Below are 19,804 nucleotides of genomic sequence, written 5' to 3'. Positions count from 1 at the left end.
AAGCATTTAGAAGTATTATATGCTTTCAATATAAGAGAAAGTTGTGATAAACTGGGGGAAATCGACTTCTATCTTGGATGTCTCTTATTATAGCTTCATAAACATACTCACAAATGGAGACAGCAAAAACATCAAAAGTTCCCTATAAATTTGCAACTTTGGCACTCTTGGGGGTAGGTGAGAAGCTGCCGCCAAGAGTACCTCCTTAAATAGGACCTACAATCAAGGGGGTCATTTTATTCTAACACCACACCTCAACTATTTTAGACATGCGAGACGAAACACTCATTGTGGACTGTCACAGAGTTGAAATGTTCTTTGTGTCTCTTTTGCCCCAGATGTGGACCAGCTAGTGAAGTGCTCCCACGAGCGTTCCATTCATCTCTTCATTGACTCTCTGTTGAATGAAGAAAATCCAAGTAAGGCCTACCGGTGCAATTCCAGGGAAGCCTTTGAAAAAGGGCTCTGCCTGAGTTGCAGAAAGAACCGTTGCAACAACTTGGGCTATGAGGTCAATAAAGTCAGAGCCAAAAGAAGCAGCAAAATGTACCTGAAGACTCGTTCTCAGATGCCCTACAAAGGTAGGCTGGAGACTGTTGTAAATAGGAAAATTGATTTGATCCTATTTTTCTTATCATGCTTGTTGCATCACATGTACTGATTCTGTCCATTGCAACAGAGATGATAAAACGATGTTGCTAAACTCCGATCCCTCACTTGTGTTTCTGTTGGTAGAGAAGGAGTTGTACGAATCCATTTTACTGAAGCTCCTAATTCCCATTGCCAGTAAGACCCAGGGCACAACTGCACTGCTCTGTGCAGCAGCCCTGCTTGCCACCATCCTTTGTACTTGTGACCATTAGCATGGACCACTGCATCAGCACCAGGCTCCAAGTTAATCTGAAACCATTCATCCAGGGTCAGCAAACTATGGCCCATGGGCCAAATCCAACCCACCACCTGCTTTTGTAAATAAAGTTTTATTAGAATATAGCCACACTAATTCATTTCTGTACTGACTAAGGCTGCTTTCATGCCTCCACAGCAGAGCTGAGTAGTTGGGACAGAGACTATTTGGTCCCACAAAGCCTAAATTATTTACTATCCGGCCCTTTATAGAAAAAGTTTGCAAACTCCTAAAGTCTGCTTTCAGTGAAGGCAAGAACCACCTGTATTTGAAAATATAACTATTCCTGGGAGGGAAGTCTATACCAAACTTTCTAAGATATTCCCATTTTGTCATGAATTTGTTCACAGTTGAATTTCAAACTTGGCAGCTTGTTCAGAGCAAGACCTGCAGGAATTGAAGGGAGACAGGAAGAGGAGATAATCAGATAAATCTAGAGAGAGGGGCTAATATCAGAAAGGCTAGTTTATGTGGAGTCCAGGTGGAAGTATGAGGGAAGAGATGGCATTGAAGAACAGTTTCCCAGGGTAAAATATATCTGATAGAGGCACCCATTTTTAAGGTGGTTTGTTAGAATCTAGAGGTGCATTTGGCGGTCCAGAGGTTTGGAGCATCTATAATTCAAGGAAACATTTTAAGCAATGAGGGAATCCTTAGCTTCCTTGACTTTTCAGAGTAGGGAAGTGTGTGTCAGGTATAGAGGAGACCATAATCTTCTGAAGAATTGGGCAGGGCTCACTCATCCCCAGCATCCTGCCTCAGTGTTCTCCGGGGACACTTCGGCAGTCAGACTTCCCTTGCTCTGGTCTGTGGCGATGCCTGCAAGGGCTCCATTTAACCCAAACTCTTTCTCTTCATCCTTTACAGCTGTGTTGCAAGCCTGCTGCCTTTCCTATCCCTTAACCTCTCCCGCATCCCATCTACTCAGGGTTTTTAGTTGAGATGGGGAGAGTAGGAGGAGGTGTGGAAGTTTAAGTACCTGCTTCTGGAGGCTCTCTCTAATACAGAACACTTTAGGAACTGGCTGTCTTTACAGCCTCACTGGTGACTTAATGAAATAATGTTATTGTGGGCCTATTATTTACTGACTGTGTGCTAGACAGTGGAGAATAGAAGGTACACGTGACCCTCTGAACTGAAGGAGCCTACATACAGTGTAGGGAGGTCAGACATACCCAAGAAACATGAAGAAACATGGTCACATACAGTGACAGTAAAAAATACCAAATATGCTTGTTCCAGATGCTAAGGGACAAAACAGCCAAGGAAAGGTGGAGTTCATAGTGAAAGCTTCATGGGAATTTTGGCCTCTTGGTTTGATCTTCCTAGTACCCCATCAAAGTTGACTACTTTCTGGGTTGGCTTTAGCAATTCAGATACACCTGGATTCTTCCTATCCACTACAATCACACTTTAATGCAAGGGAGTAGAATTCAAATTCTGAATTTTCTAGTAGTGAGCACTGTACAGACATGAAGAAATCTTTCCAAGCCACACATAATTATAGTCATGTATGAGCACTTCCTGTTGATCATTAGTAAGATACTGTCTGTCGTTCAGAATTGCCTGCTTATTTGGGCTGTAGTGTTCCATAAAGACTGATCAGAGGTTGTTCTGCTTTTCTCTCTACAGTCTTCCATTACCAAGTAAAGATACATTTTTCTGGGACTGAGAATGATACACACAACAACCAGGCCTTCGAGATCTCTCTGTATGGCACTGTGGCCGAGAGTGAGAACATCCCTTTCACCCTGTGAGTAGCCACGGAACATGACCTCCAGCATGTGGGTTTATCATGGCACTGCTACCTGCTCTAATCATTGGTCTGAGGAACAGAAGAGGCATAGGACACCTAGAAAAACACATATTTAACAGAAAAATTTTTAAAAAGCTATATGGCAAAAGATGTTCATTGCAGTGGTACATATAGTGGCATAAATTAGAAGCAAAGCAAGTGTCCAAAACTGAGGCAATGGTTAAGTGAATTGTGGTTTAACAAATCAAGAAAATCAATCTAGCCTCTAAAAACTGTAATTATAGAAAACTAGGTATAACCTGGCAAAAAGTGAAAGACAAAATATGAAGTGAACAAAGAAAGAATAGAGAATTGTATTATGTACACTATGACTGTAACAAAGGACACGTTCACATATCAATACAAATTGAAAGGGAATATATGAAAATGAAAATAATATCTCTAAATGGTGGACTTATGAACTTTTTTCTATTAAGAATTATATTACATAGTTCATATTGTTAGGATAAAAGTTGGAATACATTAAAGGTACACATTAGTGTAGATATCATTTAAAATACACTAAATGCCATTGACATGCATCTTGCATATTTTGTTGGACATTTTTTGCATTTGAAAAATATTCCCCAAACAGTAAAGCTATTTATATCTTAGGAGGAAGAAAAAGGAAAAAAAAAAAAAACCGTGCTTTCCAGAACTAACCAAATATGTTGATTTTTTATTCAGGCCTGAAGTTTCCACAAATAAAACATACTCCTTTCTAATTTACACTGAGGTGGATATTGGAGAATTGCTAATGTTGAAACTCAAATGGATCAGCGATTCATACTTCAGCTGGTCCAACTGGTGGAGCAGCCCCGGCTTTGCTATTGAGAAGATCAGAGTAAAGGCAGGAGAGACTCAAAAAAAGTAATTAAATTTATTTTTCTCCATTCATTTTTTTTAAATGGTTATTTTGCCTTAATCTCTAGCCTACAAAGGTAGCTCACATGTTTTTTTCTTCTTTTTTCCTTTAACATCTTTATTGGAGTATAATTGCTTTACACTGTTGTGTTAGTTTCTTCTGTATAACTAAGGGAATCAGCTATATGCATACTATATCCCCATATCCCCTCCCTCTTGTGTCTCCCTCTCACCCTCCTTATCCTACCCCTCTAGGTGGTCGCAAAGCACCAAGCTGATCTCCCTGTGCTATGCTGATCTCCCTGTGCTATGCGGCTGCTTCCCACTAGCTATTTTACATTTGGTAGTATATATATGTTAATGTTATTCTCTCACTTTCTCCCAACTTACCGTTCCCCCTGCGCATGTCCTCAAGTCCATTCTCTACGTCTGTGTATTTATTCCTGTCCTGCCCCTAGGTTCTTCAGAACCATTTTTTTTTCTTTTTTTTTAGATTCCATATATATGTGCTAGCATATGGTATTTGTTTTTCTCTTTCTGACATACTTCACTCTGTATGACAGACTCTAGGTCCATTCACTTCACTACAAATAACTCAATTTCGTTTCCATTTATGGCTGAGTAATATTCCATTGTACATATGTACCACATCTTCTTTATCCATTCATCAGTCAATGGACACTTAGAATGCTTTCATGCCCTGGCTATTGTAAATAGTGCAGCAATGAACATTGTGGTACATGACCCTTTTTGAATTATGGTTTTCTCAGGGTATATGCCCAGTAGTGGGACTGCTGGGTCATATAATACTTCTCGTTTTAGTTTTTTAAGGAAACTCCGTACTGCTCTCCATAATGGCTGTATCAACTTACATTCTCACCAACTGTGCAAGAGGGTTCCCTTTTCTCCACACCCTCTCCAGCATTTACTGTTTATAGACTTTTTGATGATGGCCATTCTGACTGGTGTGAGGTGAACCTCACTGTAGTTTTGATTTGCATTTCTCTAATGATTAGTGATGTTGAGCATCTTTTCATGTGTTTGTTGGCAATCTGTATAACTTCTTTGGAGAAATGCCCACTTTTGGCTTGGGTTGTGTGTTTTTTTGATATTGAGCTGCATGAGCTCCTTATACATTTTGGAGATTAATCCTTTGTCAGTTGTTTCGTTTGCAAATATCTCCCATTCTGAGGGTTGTCTTTTGGTCTTGTTTATGGTTTCCTTTGTTGTGCAAAAGCTTTTAAGTTTCATTAGGTCCCAATTGTTTATTTTTATTTCCATTTCTCTAGGAGGTGGGTCAAAAAGGATCTTTCTGTGATTTATGTCATGGAGTGTTCTGCCTATGTTTTCCTCTAAGAGTTCTATAGTGTGTGGCCTTACATGTAGGTCTCTAATCCATTTTGAGTTTATTTTTGTGTATGGTGTTAGGGAGTGTTCTAATTTCATTCTTTTCCATGTAGCTGTCCAGTTTTCCCAGCACCACTTATTGAAGAGGTAGCCTTTCCTCCATTGTATACTCTTGCCTCCTTTATCAAAGATAAGGTGACCATTTGTGCACGGGTTTATCTCTGGGCTTTCTATCCTGTTCCATTGATCTATATTTCTGTTTTTGTGCCAGTACCATACTCTCTTGATTACTGTAGCTTCGTAGCATAGTCTGAAGTCAGGGAGCCTGATTCCTCCAGCTCCATTTTTCTTTCTCAAGATAGCTCTGGCTATTCAGGGTCTTTTGTGCTTCCATACAAATTGTAAAATTTCTTGTTCTAGTTCTGTGAAAAATGCCATTGGCAATTTGATAGGCATTGTATTGAATCTGTAGATTGCTTTGGGTAGTATAGTCATTTTCATAATGTTGATTCTTCCAATCCAAGAACATGGTATATCTCTCCATCTGTTTGTATCATCTTTAATTTCTTTCATCAGTGTCTTATAGTTTTCTGCAGACAGGTCTTTTGTCTCCTTAGGCAGGTTTATTCCTAGGTATTTTATTCTTTTTCTTGCAATGGTAAATGGGACTGTTTCCTTAATTTCTCTTTCAGATTTTTCATCATTAGTGTATAGGAATGCAAGAGATTTCTGTGCATTAATTTTGTATCCTGCTACTCTACCAAATTCATTGATTAGCTCTAGTAGTACTCTGGTAGCATCTTTAGAATCCTCTATGTATAGTATCATGTCATCTGCAAACAGTGACAGTTTCACGTCTTCTTTTCTGATTTAGATTCCTTTTATTTCTTTTTCTTCTCTGATTGCTGTGGCTAAAACTTCCAAAACTATGTTGAATAATAGTGGTGAGAGTGGGCAACCTTGTCTTGTTCCTGATCTTAGAGGAGATGGATTCATTTTTTCACCATTGAGAACGATGTTGGCTGTGGTTTGTCATATATGGCCTTTATTACGTTGAGGTAAGTTCCCTCTAAGCCTACTTTCTGGAGGGTTTTTATCATAAATGAGTGTTGAATTTTGTCAAAAGCTTTTTCTGCATCTATTGAGTTGATCATATGGTTTTTATTCTTCAGTTTGTTAATATGGTGTATCACATTGATTGATATGCATGTATTGAAGAACTCTTGCATTCCTGGGAAAAATCCCAGCTGGTCATGGTGTTTGATCCTTTTAATGTGCTATTGGATTTTGTTTGTTAGTATTTTGTTGAGGATTTTTGCATCTATGTTGATCAGAGATATAGGCCTGTAGTTTTCTTTTTTTGTGACATCTTTGTGTGGTTTTGGTATCAGGGCGATGGTGGCCTCATAGGATGAGTTTGGGAGTCTTCCTCCCTCAGCTATATTTTGGAAGAATTTGAGAAGGATAGGTGTTAGGTCTTCTCTAAATGTTTGATAGAATTCACCTGTGAAGCCATCTGGTCCTGGGGTTTTGATTGTTAGTAGATTTTTAATCACAGTTTAAATTTCAGTGCTTGTGATTGGTCTGTTTATATTTTCTATTTCTTCCTGGTTCAGCCTCGGTAGGTTGTGCTTTTCTAAGAAATTTTCAATTTCTTTCTGGTTGTCCATTTTATAGGCATATCATTGCTTGTAGTAATCTCTCATGATCCTTTGTATTTCTGCAGTGTCAGTTGTTACTTCTCCCTTTTCATTTCTAATTCTGTTGGTTTGAGTCTTCTCCCTTTTTTTCTTCATAGGTCTGGCTAATGGTTTAATAATTTTGTTTATCTTCTCAAAGAACTGGCTTTTAGTTTTATTGATCTTTGCTAGTGTTTCCTTCATTTCTTTTTCATGTATTTCTGATCTGATCTTTATGATTTCTTTCCTTCTGCTAACGTTGGGGTTTTTTTTGTTTGTTTGTTTTTCTTTCTCTAATTGCTTTAGGTGTAAGGTTAGGTTGCTTATTTGAGATGTTTCTTGTCTCTTGAGGTAGGATTGTATTGCTATAAACTTCCCTCTTTGAACTGCTTTTGCTGCATCCCATTGGTTTTGGGTCATCTTGTTTTCATTGTCATTTGTTTCTAGGTATTTTTTAATTTCCTCTTTGATTTCTTCAGTGATCTCTTGGTTATTTAGTAGCATATTGTTTAGCCTCCACGTGTTTGTAATTTTTAGTTTTTTTCCTGTAATTGATATCTAGTCTCATAGCGTTGTGGTCAGAAAAGATACCTGATATGGTTTCAATTTTCTTAAATTTACCAAGGCTTGATTTTTGACCCAAAATGTGGTCTATCTTGCAGAATGTTCCATGAGCACTTGAGAAGAAAGTGTATTCTGTTGTTTTTGGATGGAATGTCCTATATATATCAATTAAGAATATCTTGCTTAATGTGTCATTTAAATCTTGTGTTTCCTTATTTATTTTCATTTTGGATGATCTGCCCATTGGTGAAAGTGGGATGTTAAAAGTCTCCTACTATTATCGTGTTACTGTCGATTTCTCCTTTCATGGTTTTTAGCATTTGCCTTATGTATTAAGGTGCTCCTATGTTGGGTGCATAAATGTTTATAATTGTTATATCTTCTTCTTGGATTAATCCCTTGATCATTATGTAGTGTACTTCTTTGTCTCTTGTAATAGTGTTTGTTATAAAGTCTATTTTGTCTGATATGAGAATTGCTACTCCAGCTTTCTTTTGATCTCCATTTGCATGGAATATCTTTTTCCATCCTTTCACTTTCAGTCTGTATGTGTCCCTAGGTCTGAAGTGGGTGTCTTGTAAGCAGCATGTATATGGGTTTTGTTTTTGTATCCAGTCAGCCAATCTTTGCCTTTTAGTTGTAACATTTAATCCATTTACGTGTAAGGTAATTATCGATATGTATGTTCCTATTACCATTTTCTTAATTGTTTTGGGTTTGTTTTTGTAGGTCTTTTCCTTCTCTTGTGTTTCCTGCCTAGAGAAGTTCCTTTAGCATTTGTCATATAGCTGGTTTGGTGGTGCTGAATTCTCTTAACTTGTGCTTGTCTGTAAAAGTTTTAATTTCTCCGTCAAATCTGAATGATATCTTTGCTGGATAGAGTAATCTTGGTTGTAGGTTTTTCCCTTTCATCACTTTAAATATGTCCTACCACTCCCTTCTGGCTTACAGAGTTTCTGCTGAAAAATCAGTTGTTAACCTTATATGGATTGCCTTGTATGTTAACACAAACCCTTGCTGCTTTTAATATTTTTTCTTTGTATTTAATTTTTGATGGTTTCATTAATATGTGTCTCAGTGTGTTTCTCTTTGGGTTTATTCTGTATGGTACTCTCTGTGCTTCCTGGACTTGATTGACTATTTCCTTTCCCATGTTAAGGAAGTTTTCAAGTATAATCTCTTCAAATATTTTCTCAGCCCCTTTCTTTTTCTCTTCTTCTTCTGGGACCTCTATAATTCAAATGTTGGTGCATTTAATGTTGCCCCAGAGGTCTCTGAGACTGTCCTCAATTCTTTTCATTGTTTTTTCTTTATTCTGCTCTGTGGCAGTTATTTCCACCATTTTATCTTCCAGCTCACTTATCCGTTCTTCTGCCTCAGTTATTCTGCTATTGATTCCTTCTAGAGTATTTTTAGTTTCAGTAATTGTGTGGTTCATCACTCTTTGCTCTTTAGTTCTTCTAGATCCTTGTTAAATGTTTCTTGTATTTTTTCCATTCTGTTTCCAAGATTTTGGATCATCTTTACTATCATTACTCTGAATTCTTTTTCAGGTAGATTGCCTATTTCATCTTCATTTATTTGGTCTTATAGGTTTTTACCTTGCTCCTTTGTCTGTAACATATTTTTTTGTCATTTCTTTTTTTTTTTTTTCTCTCTTTTTGATGGGTGGTGCTGTATTCCTGTCTTACTGGTTGTTTGGCCTGAGACGTCCAGCACTTGAGTTTGCAGGCAGTTGGATAGAGCCAGGTCTTGTTGCTGAGATGAGGACATCCAGGAGGCCTCAGTCCAATCAATATTTCCTGGGGTCTGGGGTTCTCTGTTAGTCCAGCGGTTTGGACTCGGAGCTCCCACCATAGGAGCTCAGGCCTGACCTCCAGCCTGGGAACCAAGATCTCACAAGCTTTGTGGCATGGTTAAAAACAAAAAAAGAAATCAGAAAGAAAGGAAGGAGCAGTACCATATCAAAGGATAAAAAAAAATAAAATTAGAAAGATAAAAAATATATTAGGAAAAATAAAACTATAATTGAAACAACTGCAACAAGGTAAAATAAAACCACACAGAAAAAAAAAAGCCTTGGCTATGGGGGTGGAATTTAGGCAGGGGGTGGAAGTTAGGCAGGGGCGGGGTTTTGGGTAGGGCGGTACTTAGGCTGGTGGGGGACTGACGCTTGAGCGTGGGGCGGGACCTAGGCGGGGTGATGTTCAAGCCTGGGGCGGGGCCTCTGCCTAGGAAGCGCACAGAAGGGGAGAGGCAGCACGTTTGAAGGAGGGCCTCTGGAGTGTGGGGTTCTGGAGTTTGGAGGTAAGGCCCTGAGTGAGCGTGTGTGGGTGGGGTTTAGGCTGAGCACATTGGAGGGGCCCTCATAGTGTAGAGGTGGGGCCCTGGTTGGGGGTTTAGGGGTGGGGCTCAGGTTCTGCACGGCAGGAGGGAGGCTCCAAGGGCAGAGGATTAGGCCCGCAAGCCCAACAGGCTTCCCATTTTCTAAGTGGACAGGGAAAGCACTGGCTGCGTTCCCTTCCATTCCTTCATGTCCCACGACCACCGTCTCCCACAGGGTCTCCCCCACCCCACTGGACCCTCTAACCGTGGGTGGGTCCTATGGTGTAGGAACTTCTCCCCTCCGCCAGCCGCCCCTCAGGGGTGCCGGAGGTCCGGCCTTTGTTTTTGCTCCCCCTTCTCACCCTCCCACTCGCTCAGGGCCAGCATGGCTGGAGGGGGCCTCGGTGGGTAAAGGATCAGGCCCAGGATCTCAGCAGGTTCCTCGGGGTCCAAGTGGGCAGAGGAAACCTGGCCACGCTTCCTTTTGATCCTCTGCCCCCCAGTGGTTCCCCAATTTACCCCTTCCAGCATGGGATCCCTTCCCCTCCCCCAGCCGCCCTTCAGGGGCACCAGTCCCATCCCGCCTCCACTTCTCATCCCCCTTCACTCCCCCCATTCTCCGTGCTTCTACCTGGTCGCTGGGGGCTCCTCCAGTCCCCTTACGTGTCCGTGGTCCCCCACCGGTGCCTGGTAGGTGCCCTAGTTGTGAGGAGACGCGAATTCCATGTCCTCCTAGTACGCCATCTTGACTCCGCCCCTCTCGACTCCGCCCCTCTCCATTCATTTTCATTCACTCTAATGTTATTACCTAGAAATAGTATTTATGGAGCCTCCAATGTTCAGGTGAAACTTTAGTAAGCTTTGTCTTTAAAACTACATTACCTAGATAATTACACCTATCATTTTTTAGGTGTGTTATTTTATTGTCATACTAGGGAAGTAATGGTATCTCTGCATTTTATGGAAAGAAAACCTAAACTCTGAATTGCCACAGTCATTGAGTGAGAGTTGAGATTAGAAGTCAAGAATCTCAGCTTCTCATTTAGCACTGATTCTTGCAAGCACAAAACAGTTATGCAGAGAACCTCAGAGATGCCACTTGGACATTCAAAGATTAAAACTAACCTCTTCAAGAAGGACAAGATTCCAAGATAATCTCATCCTCTCTTCCCAACCCCACTCCACATAGATAAAATGAATTGCATAGAGAGCCCCATAAGATTTAAAATTTTATACTAAATGTACAGGGATTTTGCAAACTGTAGTATACTATTATTGTAAATAAAATGACTCTTTAAATTAGGATTGATAAGGAATTCTCTGGTGGTCCAGTGGTTAGGACTCAGTGCTTTCACTGTGGAGGGCCTGGGTTCAATCCCTGGCTAGGGAACTAAGATCCCCTAAGCCACGAGGCATGATCAATGAATAAATAAATAAGTGTTGATAATGTATTTCTCTTTTGTCATTTTCTTTTATAACCAAAAGGGGGGAAAAGAGGTTCTGAATGGAGAGGCTATACAGAGTGTTTGTTTTTCCAGCAGGGCCAGGTGAAGGCTAGTTTGTGAATTCCCTAATGCAGACACTAAGAAGTGGTAAAATTGATCTTGTATCATTTTTTGGTGAAAATATTGTGATTTTAAGCCTGTTCCAGGCTGTCTGTGCTGTCTGTGTGCCTGTCTGTACTGATGAACTAGCTTTACTGCTGGACAGTGGGTTAAGCCCTCAGATAACCCTCTGATTCGGATGTGTTGCTGACCTGAATGGCCTGAGTATAAACAGGTAATTATTGGAAATATCAAAACAGTCAGAACGATTATGTAGGATTCAAACAGCCCTGACTGAACCATTTATTTTTGAACATTTTTATTGTTCCAATATGGTGTGCTCACGTCCATTTTCTTCCACAGGGTGATCTTCTGTTCCAGGGAGAAGATGTCTCATCTGCAGAAAGGAAAGTCACCTGTGATATTTGTGAAATGCCATGACAAGTCTCTGAATAGAAAGTCTGGCTGGTGAGCATCATGGGCTAAGCCTGTCTGGGTATCTTGAACTTGCTCTCTGAGGGATGCTGCTTCATGCATTACCCTTCAGCCCTGCACTAAAGGCTTGGACTGAGTCTTGTGATCAGAGCCTTCGGGTGGCCTTTCTCAGGCCTCCTGCATACACATTAGACCCGTGCATTTGCTTTTGGCAGTACTTCCTCTATTTTCTTTTTCTTTCTGTTCTTTCTGCCAGCTCTGCCCTTCACCCCAGGTGCACTTTTTAGATTTTATTTTACATCTTGAACTACCACAAAATCTTCACTTCTGCTTTTTCCTGTACTGCCCCATTTACAGACCCCATGTGCAGTGGATACAACACAAGTTAGTAGCCGTGATTGCGGCTGTGAGTGCAGCTCCTCCCAGGATGTACCCGGGGGAGCAGAACATTAGCTGCAGCCCGAGTCCTCCTTGATTCTCCAAGTGCCAGCAGATTCCAGGACAGAGAGCCAAAGGGGCAGCCACCAAGCCTCCATCTCAAAACCCCCAAAGACGGAAAGCTAGTGGACTTAGAGTTTAGGAGATGGTTCTTTTTTCCATCTCAAAACAACTGCCTGGCTCTTTTCTACCTGACCTTTAAGGCTAATCCACATGGCAGCTGTCAGCTGAATCATTCCAGAGTGTCAGTACTAAGTAGAGACTGAACATGTGACCTTCCCCATCCCCTCCTGAATTCCCAAAGTGTGCCACTTTCATTCCTCCACTCATTCCACTGCCAGAAGCCAAGTGCTGATGGCTTATAGGTATAAAGGGGGAAAGCTTAGATCATATCATATTATATCATAGAAGCCAGTGATATAAGAAACAATGGGAAAAGTTGGTCACAACATCATCTGGAAATAGAAAAGCCAATTGCTTTTGGTTTGTCTTCTCCCAGTTACATTTATAGACGAAAGTACAGAATAAGAATTTTCTAATCAAAAAAAGTATATTAAAGACCCTAATGTGGAATATCTCTATTATTTTTAATTTCCATTTTATAAGATAGTTTATCCATGGATAATTATGGATTTTGAATAGATTAGAGAAAATAGGCAAAAAGATAATAAAATCATTGTAACTATCACTCAGGGACAACCCCCAACTAGCATTTTAATTTATATCCTTTCAGACTTTCTCTATGCACATGTAATATTTATATTTTTTTACATAATGGCATTATGACATATGTACTTTGAGTGACAAGATGAAGCCATCTGGATTGAAAACATTAATGTAAGAGCACTCAAGATAAACTTGAAATAGAGAGTAGCTACTGGTATTGAGCCAGGGAGAATAACTGAATATTTATCGAAGTGGAGACTTCTACTAAGAGCTTCATTGCTTTGTTTTTCCTCATCACAAATCTGAGGCAATTTCACACTTGCTTTAACTCTTTGAAAGGAGCTCCTATATGAAGTTTTATACATTGCTTTTACGTTACCTATAAACATACACAAACACACCTCTGCATACATTCTCTCCAAATCATCCACAACTCTAATCATATAACGTGAATTTAAAAACAAAACTCGAAAAATTAGGAAATAACTCCAGCTGTTTATAAAGTATTTCTGGTCATATTGGTCATATTATTTATATAAGTTATAAGACTTTATCTGAGATAGTTATGATACATTCCTCATCTGATTATAAGACTACTGGAACAACATATATTTAGAGAGCTTTTTTTTGTTTTACATCTGATCTTTATCTAGGAGGTAATTATGAATCAGACTAATAACCCCCTGCAGTTTGTCGCCTCTGTGACTAAATTAATCAATCAAATAAAAGCTTCTCTTTCTCTCACTTTCTGATATAACTCGTTAGAATGCCCAAGGAAAGAAAAAATAGGTATTTTATTTAACAAGTTTTAGAAGGAAGCAATCTTCCTAAATTTTGAAATCATTTGGTTCAGTCTTCTGAAAATGATACTGCTTATCAGGACATGGCTAAGTATATATTAGAGTGTCTTTTATTGCTATGAGCCTGCCACTTCCTCTGATTCAGTTTATTCTCACAACCTTTGTTCTGAACTTCCAGGTGACTACTTTTTCACCATGAAGGTAGTGGGGGGAGGGGGGAAGGGTTATAAAACACTAAGCAGGTAATAAATTGCCGTTCTTCCTCTGTTTTCTCTCAGAAACTGGGAAAATCTACAGAAGAAAGAACAGCCTATGAATTCTATGAAGAATGAAGTAACTTTTACAAAAGACGCCCACTGCTTTGGGTGGTTAAAGGTGGACTTTCCTAAGTATTAATCCCAGCTCTATAGCCTTGTTAGTTATTTTAGGAGACAGTCTCAAATACTGAAAAGTGGCTAATTCAATTTGAGGAGTGGAGTGGCCAAATAGCACATCTTTCAACATTAAAAAATAGCAGATATGAAAAGCACTGCCTTCTGTCCTTTGAGAAAGAAATAAGAATTGTTTGGGCTCATGGTAAAATAATCAGACCTCTTCATATAGTAAGTTTAGCCATAGCCTAAAATTGATTAGAACCTCGCATTTTAATTGGAATTCTGCATTTTCTAGACTGATAACCTTTTCAAAGTTTTCTCCAAGTCTAAATATAGAAAGTGATTTTTTGTGGCATGAGTCGGACCCATTTACTTATCAGTCAAAATACCTCCTTTCTTGGAATGATTCTCTTGCCATTGGGGTGTAGCCCAGGAGTTAACCAGGAACTAGTGACTTGGAGAGAGGAAAGGAGAATAGAGTTGATAAAGCACTAAAGCTTTAAATACTCCCTGCGGTTGGTCGCGTCATAAAAAAGTTACAAATTAAAGGACATATAATATTGAGATCAATTAAATCTTAATAGGCTTTACTGTTTATGGCTTAGTCTTTCCCCTTCCTTTTCTTGCTTTGTCTCAAGATTATATTTTAACAAATTTCCCTGGATAGGCATTTAAAATGAGCCTGTTATCATCAGCTTACACATAATTTTAACTACAGAGAAAGAAAATGAAACAATAATTTTATTATCAGATTTTTAAAATTATATTCATTGATTTGAAGTCCTGTAATATATGATGGTTACTATTTAATTTTAGGCTTATTTCAGCCATGCTTCAGTCAGACTTTGAGCATGTCTCTTTCTTCCCTAATTTTGATAAGAAAATATGTGTTCAAGGTCAAATTTTGCATCATGCAAACTTTTACAAATTTTAGACAAGGATTGTTTTTACTAAGTAAAGAAATAGAAGAGTTACAGGATATATTCATAGGCAGTGCTTAAAACCATCGTGGGCAGTTAAAAGGATCCTCCATTGTTATAATCACATGGAATATCATGAGAGTTGTTGTTTTTAACAACTAGTCAAGAGTGAGTGAACAATTATTTATAAACTAGATCTCATATTTTCAGAATGCTTTTCTATATATTATTATAAAATGATAAAGAAGTCAAATATCTCAGAGGCTATTGCTGGGAATCCAAACTGTGAATGTGTGTGGGTGTCTGAACACATATTCACATATGAAGCCCCACATGTATGATTATTCCTCAGCGTGGCTTGGAAGGTAAATGATCAAGAGATGTATTGGAACATATTGGAGTAGAAATTGTTCCAGTGGTGCCAGAACTTAAGCCCTTCATCTGAGAAATATGGTTTTGCCTGTACAAAATAGGATGAATGTTGTGATTGACATCAGCCAGCTTGGAATGAATTCTCTCTAAAAATAAAATGTTGTGCGACATGTTGTTGGCATCACCCTTTATTGTTAATTCATTAATTCTCTGGATTTGGGTTTTGAGCAAGGGTGCATCAACTTTAGAAAATATGAATCAAATCAGTGTATGCCCCTGGGAACTCTGGCTTCTACAGACTTCACTATATATATCAGCAATGCTTTCGCTTTAAATGTTATTTATTAGCTGTAAATATATGTGTGTATGTGTAAAGGGAGTTTGTACATATTGGAAAGGTCGTTGTGGCTATCTGCATTTATAGCTGTTTGGTGCTAACTTTGTACATGTCTTTATCAGTGACAGTCTCACTGAGCAAACTTACTCTTATGAAGTAATACAATAAAATGGGCTTAAAAAAACACAAAACTTACTTAACTATGTGAAGAAATGGAATCTGCTTTTAATAAAATTTATGAAATTTTATTACAATACTAAGTCATTACTTTGTATCATTTAAACCCCTCCAAAAAGAAATTTATTCTTAGGGCAGATTCATTAAGCAAATTTTTACTGAGTAATCCTATGTTTAGTAAAAAATATAGCTTCTAAAAATTACAGTGCATATTATATTTTATTTTTTTATATTTACATGTGTACAAAGTCTTAGAGATCCTTTAAATTATAGGGAAAAATGATACAGAATTTTTCCTAAAAAAATACACAGGACTTTCCTTGCCTGCCAGATACTTTTTCACAAGTAAAATGTTAGATTAATATAAAAATATCTTTCACCATTTTCTGGAATAGTGTTTCTATTTCTGAGGTCTGACCATTAGCTACAAAGTCAGTGGCATTTGTGCAATAAAATGAATTATTTGGGATGAGAGGGTGCATTTTTAGACCTTTTCTTTGAATTGTCTTGATAATGAGAAAGAACAACATACAGGGTCTTCCCTGGTAGTCCAGTGGTTAAGACTTCACCTTCCAATGCAGGGAATGTGGGTTTGATCCCTGGTCAGGGAGCTAAGATCCCACATGCCTCACAGCCAAAAAACCAAAACATAAAACAGAAGCAATATTGTAACAAAATTCAGTAAAGACTTAAAAAAGAAGGAGACTCCCCTGGTGGCTCAGTGCTTAAGAATCTGCCTGCCAATGCAGGGGACATTGGTTCGAACCCTGGTCTGGGAAAATCCCACATGCCGTGGAGCAACTAAGCCCATGCACCACAACTACTGAGCCTGCGCTGTAGAGCCCACGAGCCACAACTACTGAGCCCATGTACCTAGAGCCCTTGCTCCTCAACAAGAGAAGCCACCGCAGTACGAAGCACGCACACTGCAAAAAAGAGTAGCCCCCGCTCGCTGCAACTAGAGAAAGCCCGTGTGCGGCAGGCAATGAAGACCCAACACAGCCAAAAATAAATAAATTAATTAATTAATTAAAAAGAAAAAGAACAACATATAGCCCATCCATGTAACTAAGTAAGGATTGGTTCTTAGAACAATCAGTACTTCTTAGTACTCCTGCATCAATTTCTAGAGCAGGGATTGCCCTTCTGGGACTCAGAATGGCTTGCAATTAGTTTGACTTCTTGGCCCACACGTTCTTCATTTAAAGAGTTATGGATTGGGTTCCCTGGTGGCGCAGTGGTTGAGAGTCCACCTGCCGATGCAGGGGACACAGGTTCGTGCCCCGGTCTGGGAGGATCCCACATGCCGCGGAGCGGCTGGGCCCGTGAGCCATGGCCGTTGAGCCTGTGCGTCCAGAGCCTGTGCTCTGCAATGGGAAAGGCCACAACAGTGAGAGGCTCGCGTACTGCAAAAAAAAAAAAAAAAGTGTTATGGATTATACATTTTGTTTTTCTAGTTAACTTAAACTAAAATAAGTATGGTTTTATAAAATCTGTAATGACCTCTTAAGAAATTTAGACAGTTAGTTACTAATGTTCTAGACACAGCCTCTGTTTTGTTCATTAGGGAAAGTCTTTTGGAACACAGAATTATTATATCTGAATGACACCATCCAATAAGGTATGCTTATCAGCTACTTCTGGGATAACCCAAGCTTCTAACCTACCTTATTAGCATTCAAACTGTGCCAATTAACTTCAGAAATGCAGTATCTGTACCTGATTGTTCTCATTTCCACTCTTTAAGTGTCAAATGATTAAGGAATACAATCAATAATATTGTAGTAACTTTGTATGAGAACAGATGATTACTAGACTTACCATAGTTATCATTTCATAATGAACTCTGGAGTTCAGCTGAGGGTTCCCCTTGAGTCTTTGGCTGAGTACTGGTCATTGTGTATATATGTGTGTGTGGGAGTGGAGATAATGAACTACCAAATGTTCAGGAAAGAACCATCCAAAAGGAGTAGAGAAAATAGTACCTATATAGTTCACACAGAAATAAAATAGTGCCTGTCTCCAATTTATAGACTAGAAAAACCTCATAATTAGTGAGTTATCAAGTAGAATACACAAAAGGACTTTGCCTTGGTAGTTCAACAAAAATAGCTCTAAAATAAACACTTCACTGGTCCTGTCAACACAGCTTAAAAGCAAGACCCAAAGGCTAAAATTGTTTCTAAGAACGTGCATCCCAGAACAAGGCTAAAGAATATTTATAAGAATTTTAAGCATCCACCAAGGCAAAATTCACAAATGTACCTGATCAAAATTATCAAGAATGCAAAAGGCAGAAAAACATGACCCGTAACTAAAAAGAAAAAAAAAATTAACTAATCAAAACCAGCCCAGATGATAGAATCTGTAGTTTAGGACATTAAAACAGTTATAGGGCTTCCCTGGTGGCACAGTGGTTGAGAGTCCACCTGCCGATGCAGGGGACACGGGTTCGTGCCCCGGTCTAGGAAGATCCCACGTGCCGTGGAGCAGCTGGGTCCGTGAGCCATGGCCGCTGAGCCTGCACGTCCAGAGCCTGTGCTCCGCAATGGGAGAGGCCACAACAGTGAGAGGCACGCATACCGCAAAAAAATAAAAAACAACAAAACAAAAAAAAAAAACAGTTATAATGACTACATTTTATGTGTTCAAAGAGCTACAGGTAAGATTGAGTATGTTAAGTATAGAAACATGGAAGCTTCTTTTAAATAATCAAACGTCTAGGGATGAAAACTATAATGTTTGAGATGAAAAATAAACTGGATGGAATTAATGACAGCCTAAGCATTGCAGAAGAAAAGATTAAGGGATGGGAAGACATACTGTACAAAATGAAAAAGAGAGTAAAAAGTACCAAAAATTAAAGCAGAAGTGTCCTATTATATGTGTAAGTGGTGACTTTGAATGAAAGCAGGGGTTCTTAAGGAACAGAAAAAAATATAAAATGAAAAAATGGTAGAACATTTTCAAATCTGATGAAAACTATAGATCCATAGATCCAAGAAATTTAATGGAACCCAGAACCCAGAAAAATGTAAAAGCAGCTAGAGAAAAAAGATTATATATGCACAGAGGGAGAAATATAAAGATGGAAGAATATTTCTTGTTGGAAAAAATGCATGAGAATACAAGTGAACACGTCTTTAAGTACTCAAAGAAAAAAACCTGTTGCTTAGAATTCTATACCCAGTAAAAATGTCTTTCAAAAACAAAAGTGGAGAAAAAAGAGTTTTTCAGACATACAAAAGTTAAAATAATTCATTAACAGCAGGTGCACACTACAAGAAATGTTAAAGAAATGTTAAATATTCCTCAGGTGGAAAGAAAATAGTACCAAATGGAAATAAGGATCTACACAACATAATGAAGACCACTAGAAATTGTAACTGTTTGGGTAAATAAATAAGATTTTTTTTCCTGTTATTTAAATGTATTTAAACAATCATCTGGTTAAATCAAAAGTAACAATAAAGAATTGTGGGTTTATCACATATGTAGAAATAAATAGTTGACAATAGTCCAGAGGCTGGGAGGGGAGAAATGAAAATATTCAATTGTAAGGCTATAATGCTATAAGTAAAGTTGTATCATATAACATCATTAGAACAAAAACTGTCATAAGTTAAAGGTTTACACCATGAATAGTAAAGCAAGGAATAAAGTTACAAAACAGCTAATAAACCAGAAAAGGGAGATAAAATGTTGTAATAAACTTAATCCAAAAGGAGAGAGAAAAAGAAGAAAAGGGATACAAATAACATATGGGACAAAGAGAAAACAATTAGCAAGAGAATACATTTTAACTACGTCAATAAAAACATTAACTGTAAATGTCATAATCACACCCCCCAATAAAAAGCAGACATCATCAGAGAGAATAATAACAATACTGAGAATCTAGAACACTCATACTTTACTAGTGGGAATGTAAATAGTATACTCACTTTGGAAAACAGTTTGGCAGATTCTTAAAATGTTAAACAAACATCTACCATATGATTCAGCCTATACATTCCTGGGTATTGACCAAAAATAAATGAGAGCATATGTCCATACAGACTTGTACATGAATGTTCATAACAGATATATTTGTAATCACTATAATCTGGAAACCACCCACATAACTATCAACGTGTGAATATATAAACGTAGTGTGGACTACTGATACACCTAAAAACATGGATGAATCTCAAAATAATGATGCTGTGTGAAAGGACACACAAAATAAGAGTGCATAGTGTATTACTTCATTTACATAAA

At 38.5% G+C, this 19,804-nt stretch overlaps 1 protein-coding gene across 2 annotated transcripts in view; it reads left to right on the top strand.

The window, feature by feature from the left end:
- Positions 1 to 15,200, top strand: part of LPL (lipoprotein lipase) — a gene marked incomplete at its 3' end in the record, with an annotated part of 29,239 nt that extends 14,039 nt beyond the window's left edge. Inside the window, exons 6-10 of one of the 2 annotated variants that reach the window (XM_079926933.1) lie at positions 339 to 581; positions 2,540 to 2,660; positions 3,390 to 3,572; positions 11,389 to 11,493; positions 13,643 to 15,200. In XM_079926933.1, the coding sequence (XP_079783059.1) occupies positions 339 to 581; positions 2,540 to 2,660; positions 3,390 to 3,572; positions 11,389 to 11,493; position 13,643 (653 nt within the window). Of the gene's footprint in view, positions 1 to 338; positions 582 to 2,539; positions 2,661 to 3,389; positions 3,573 to 11,388; positions 11,498 to 13,642 lie in introns of those variants that run through there. The other variant, XM_079926932.1, reaches the window with a different exon arrangement.
- Positions 15,201 to 19,804: the final 4,604 nt, after the last annotated feature.

Source organism: Stenella coeruleoalba, assembly GCF_951394435.1.
Source record: "Stenella coeruleoalba genome assembly, chromosome: 7".
NCBI lineage: Eukaryota > Metazoa > Chordata > Mammalia > Artiodactyla > Delphinidae > Stenella > Stenella coeruleoalba.
The sequence above is the reverse complement of the archived record's forward strand: the minus strand, read 5'-3'. Positions and strand labels throughout refer to the sequence as shown.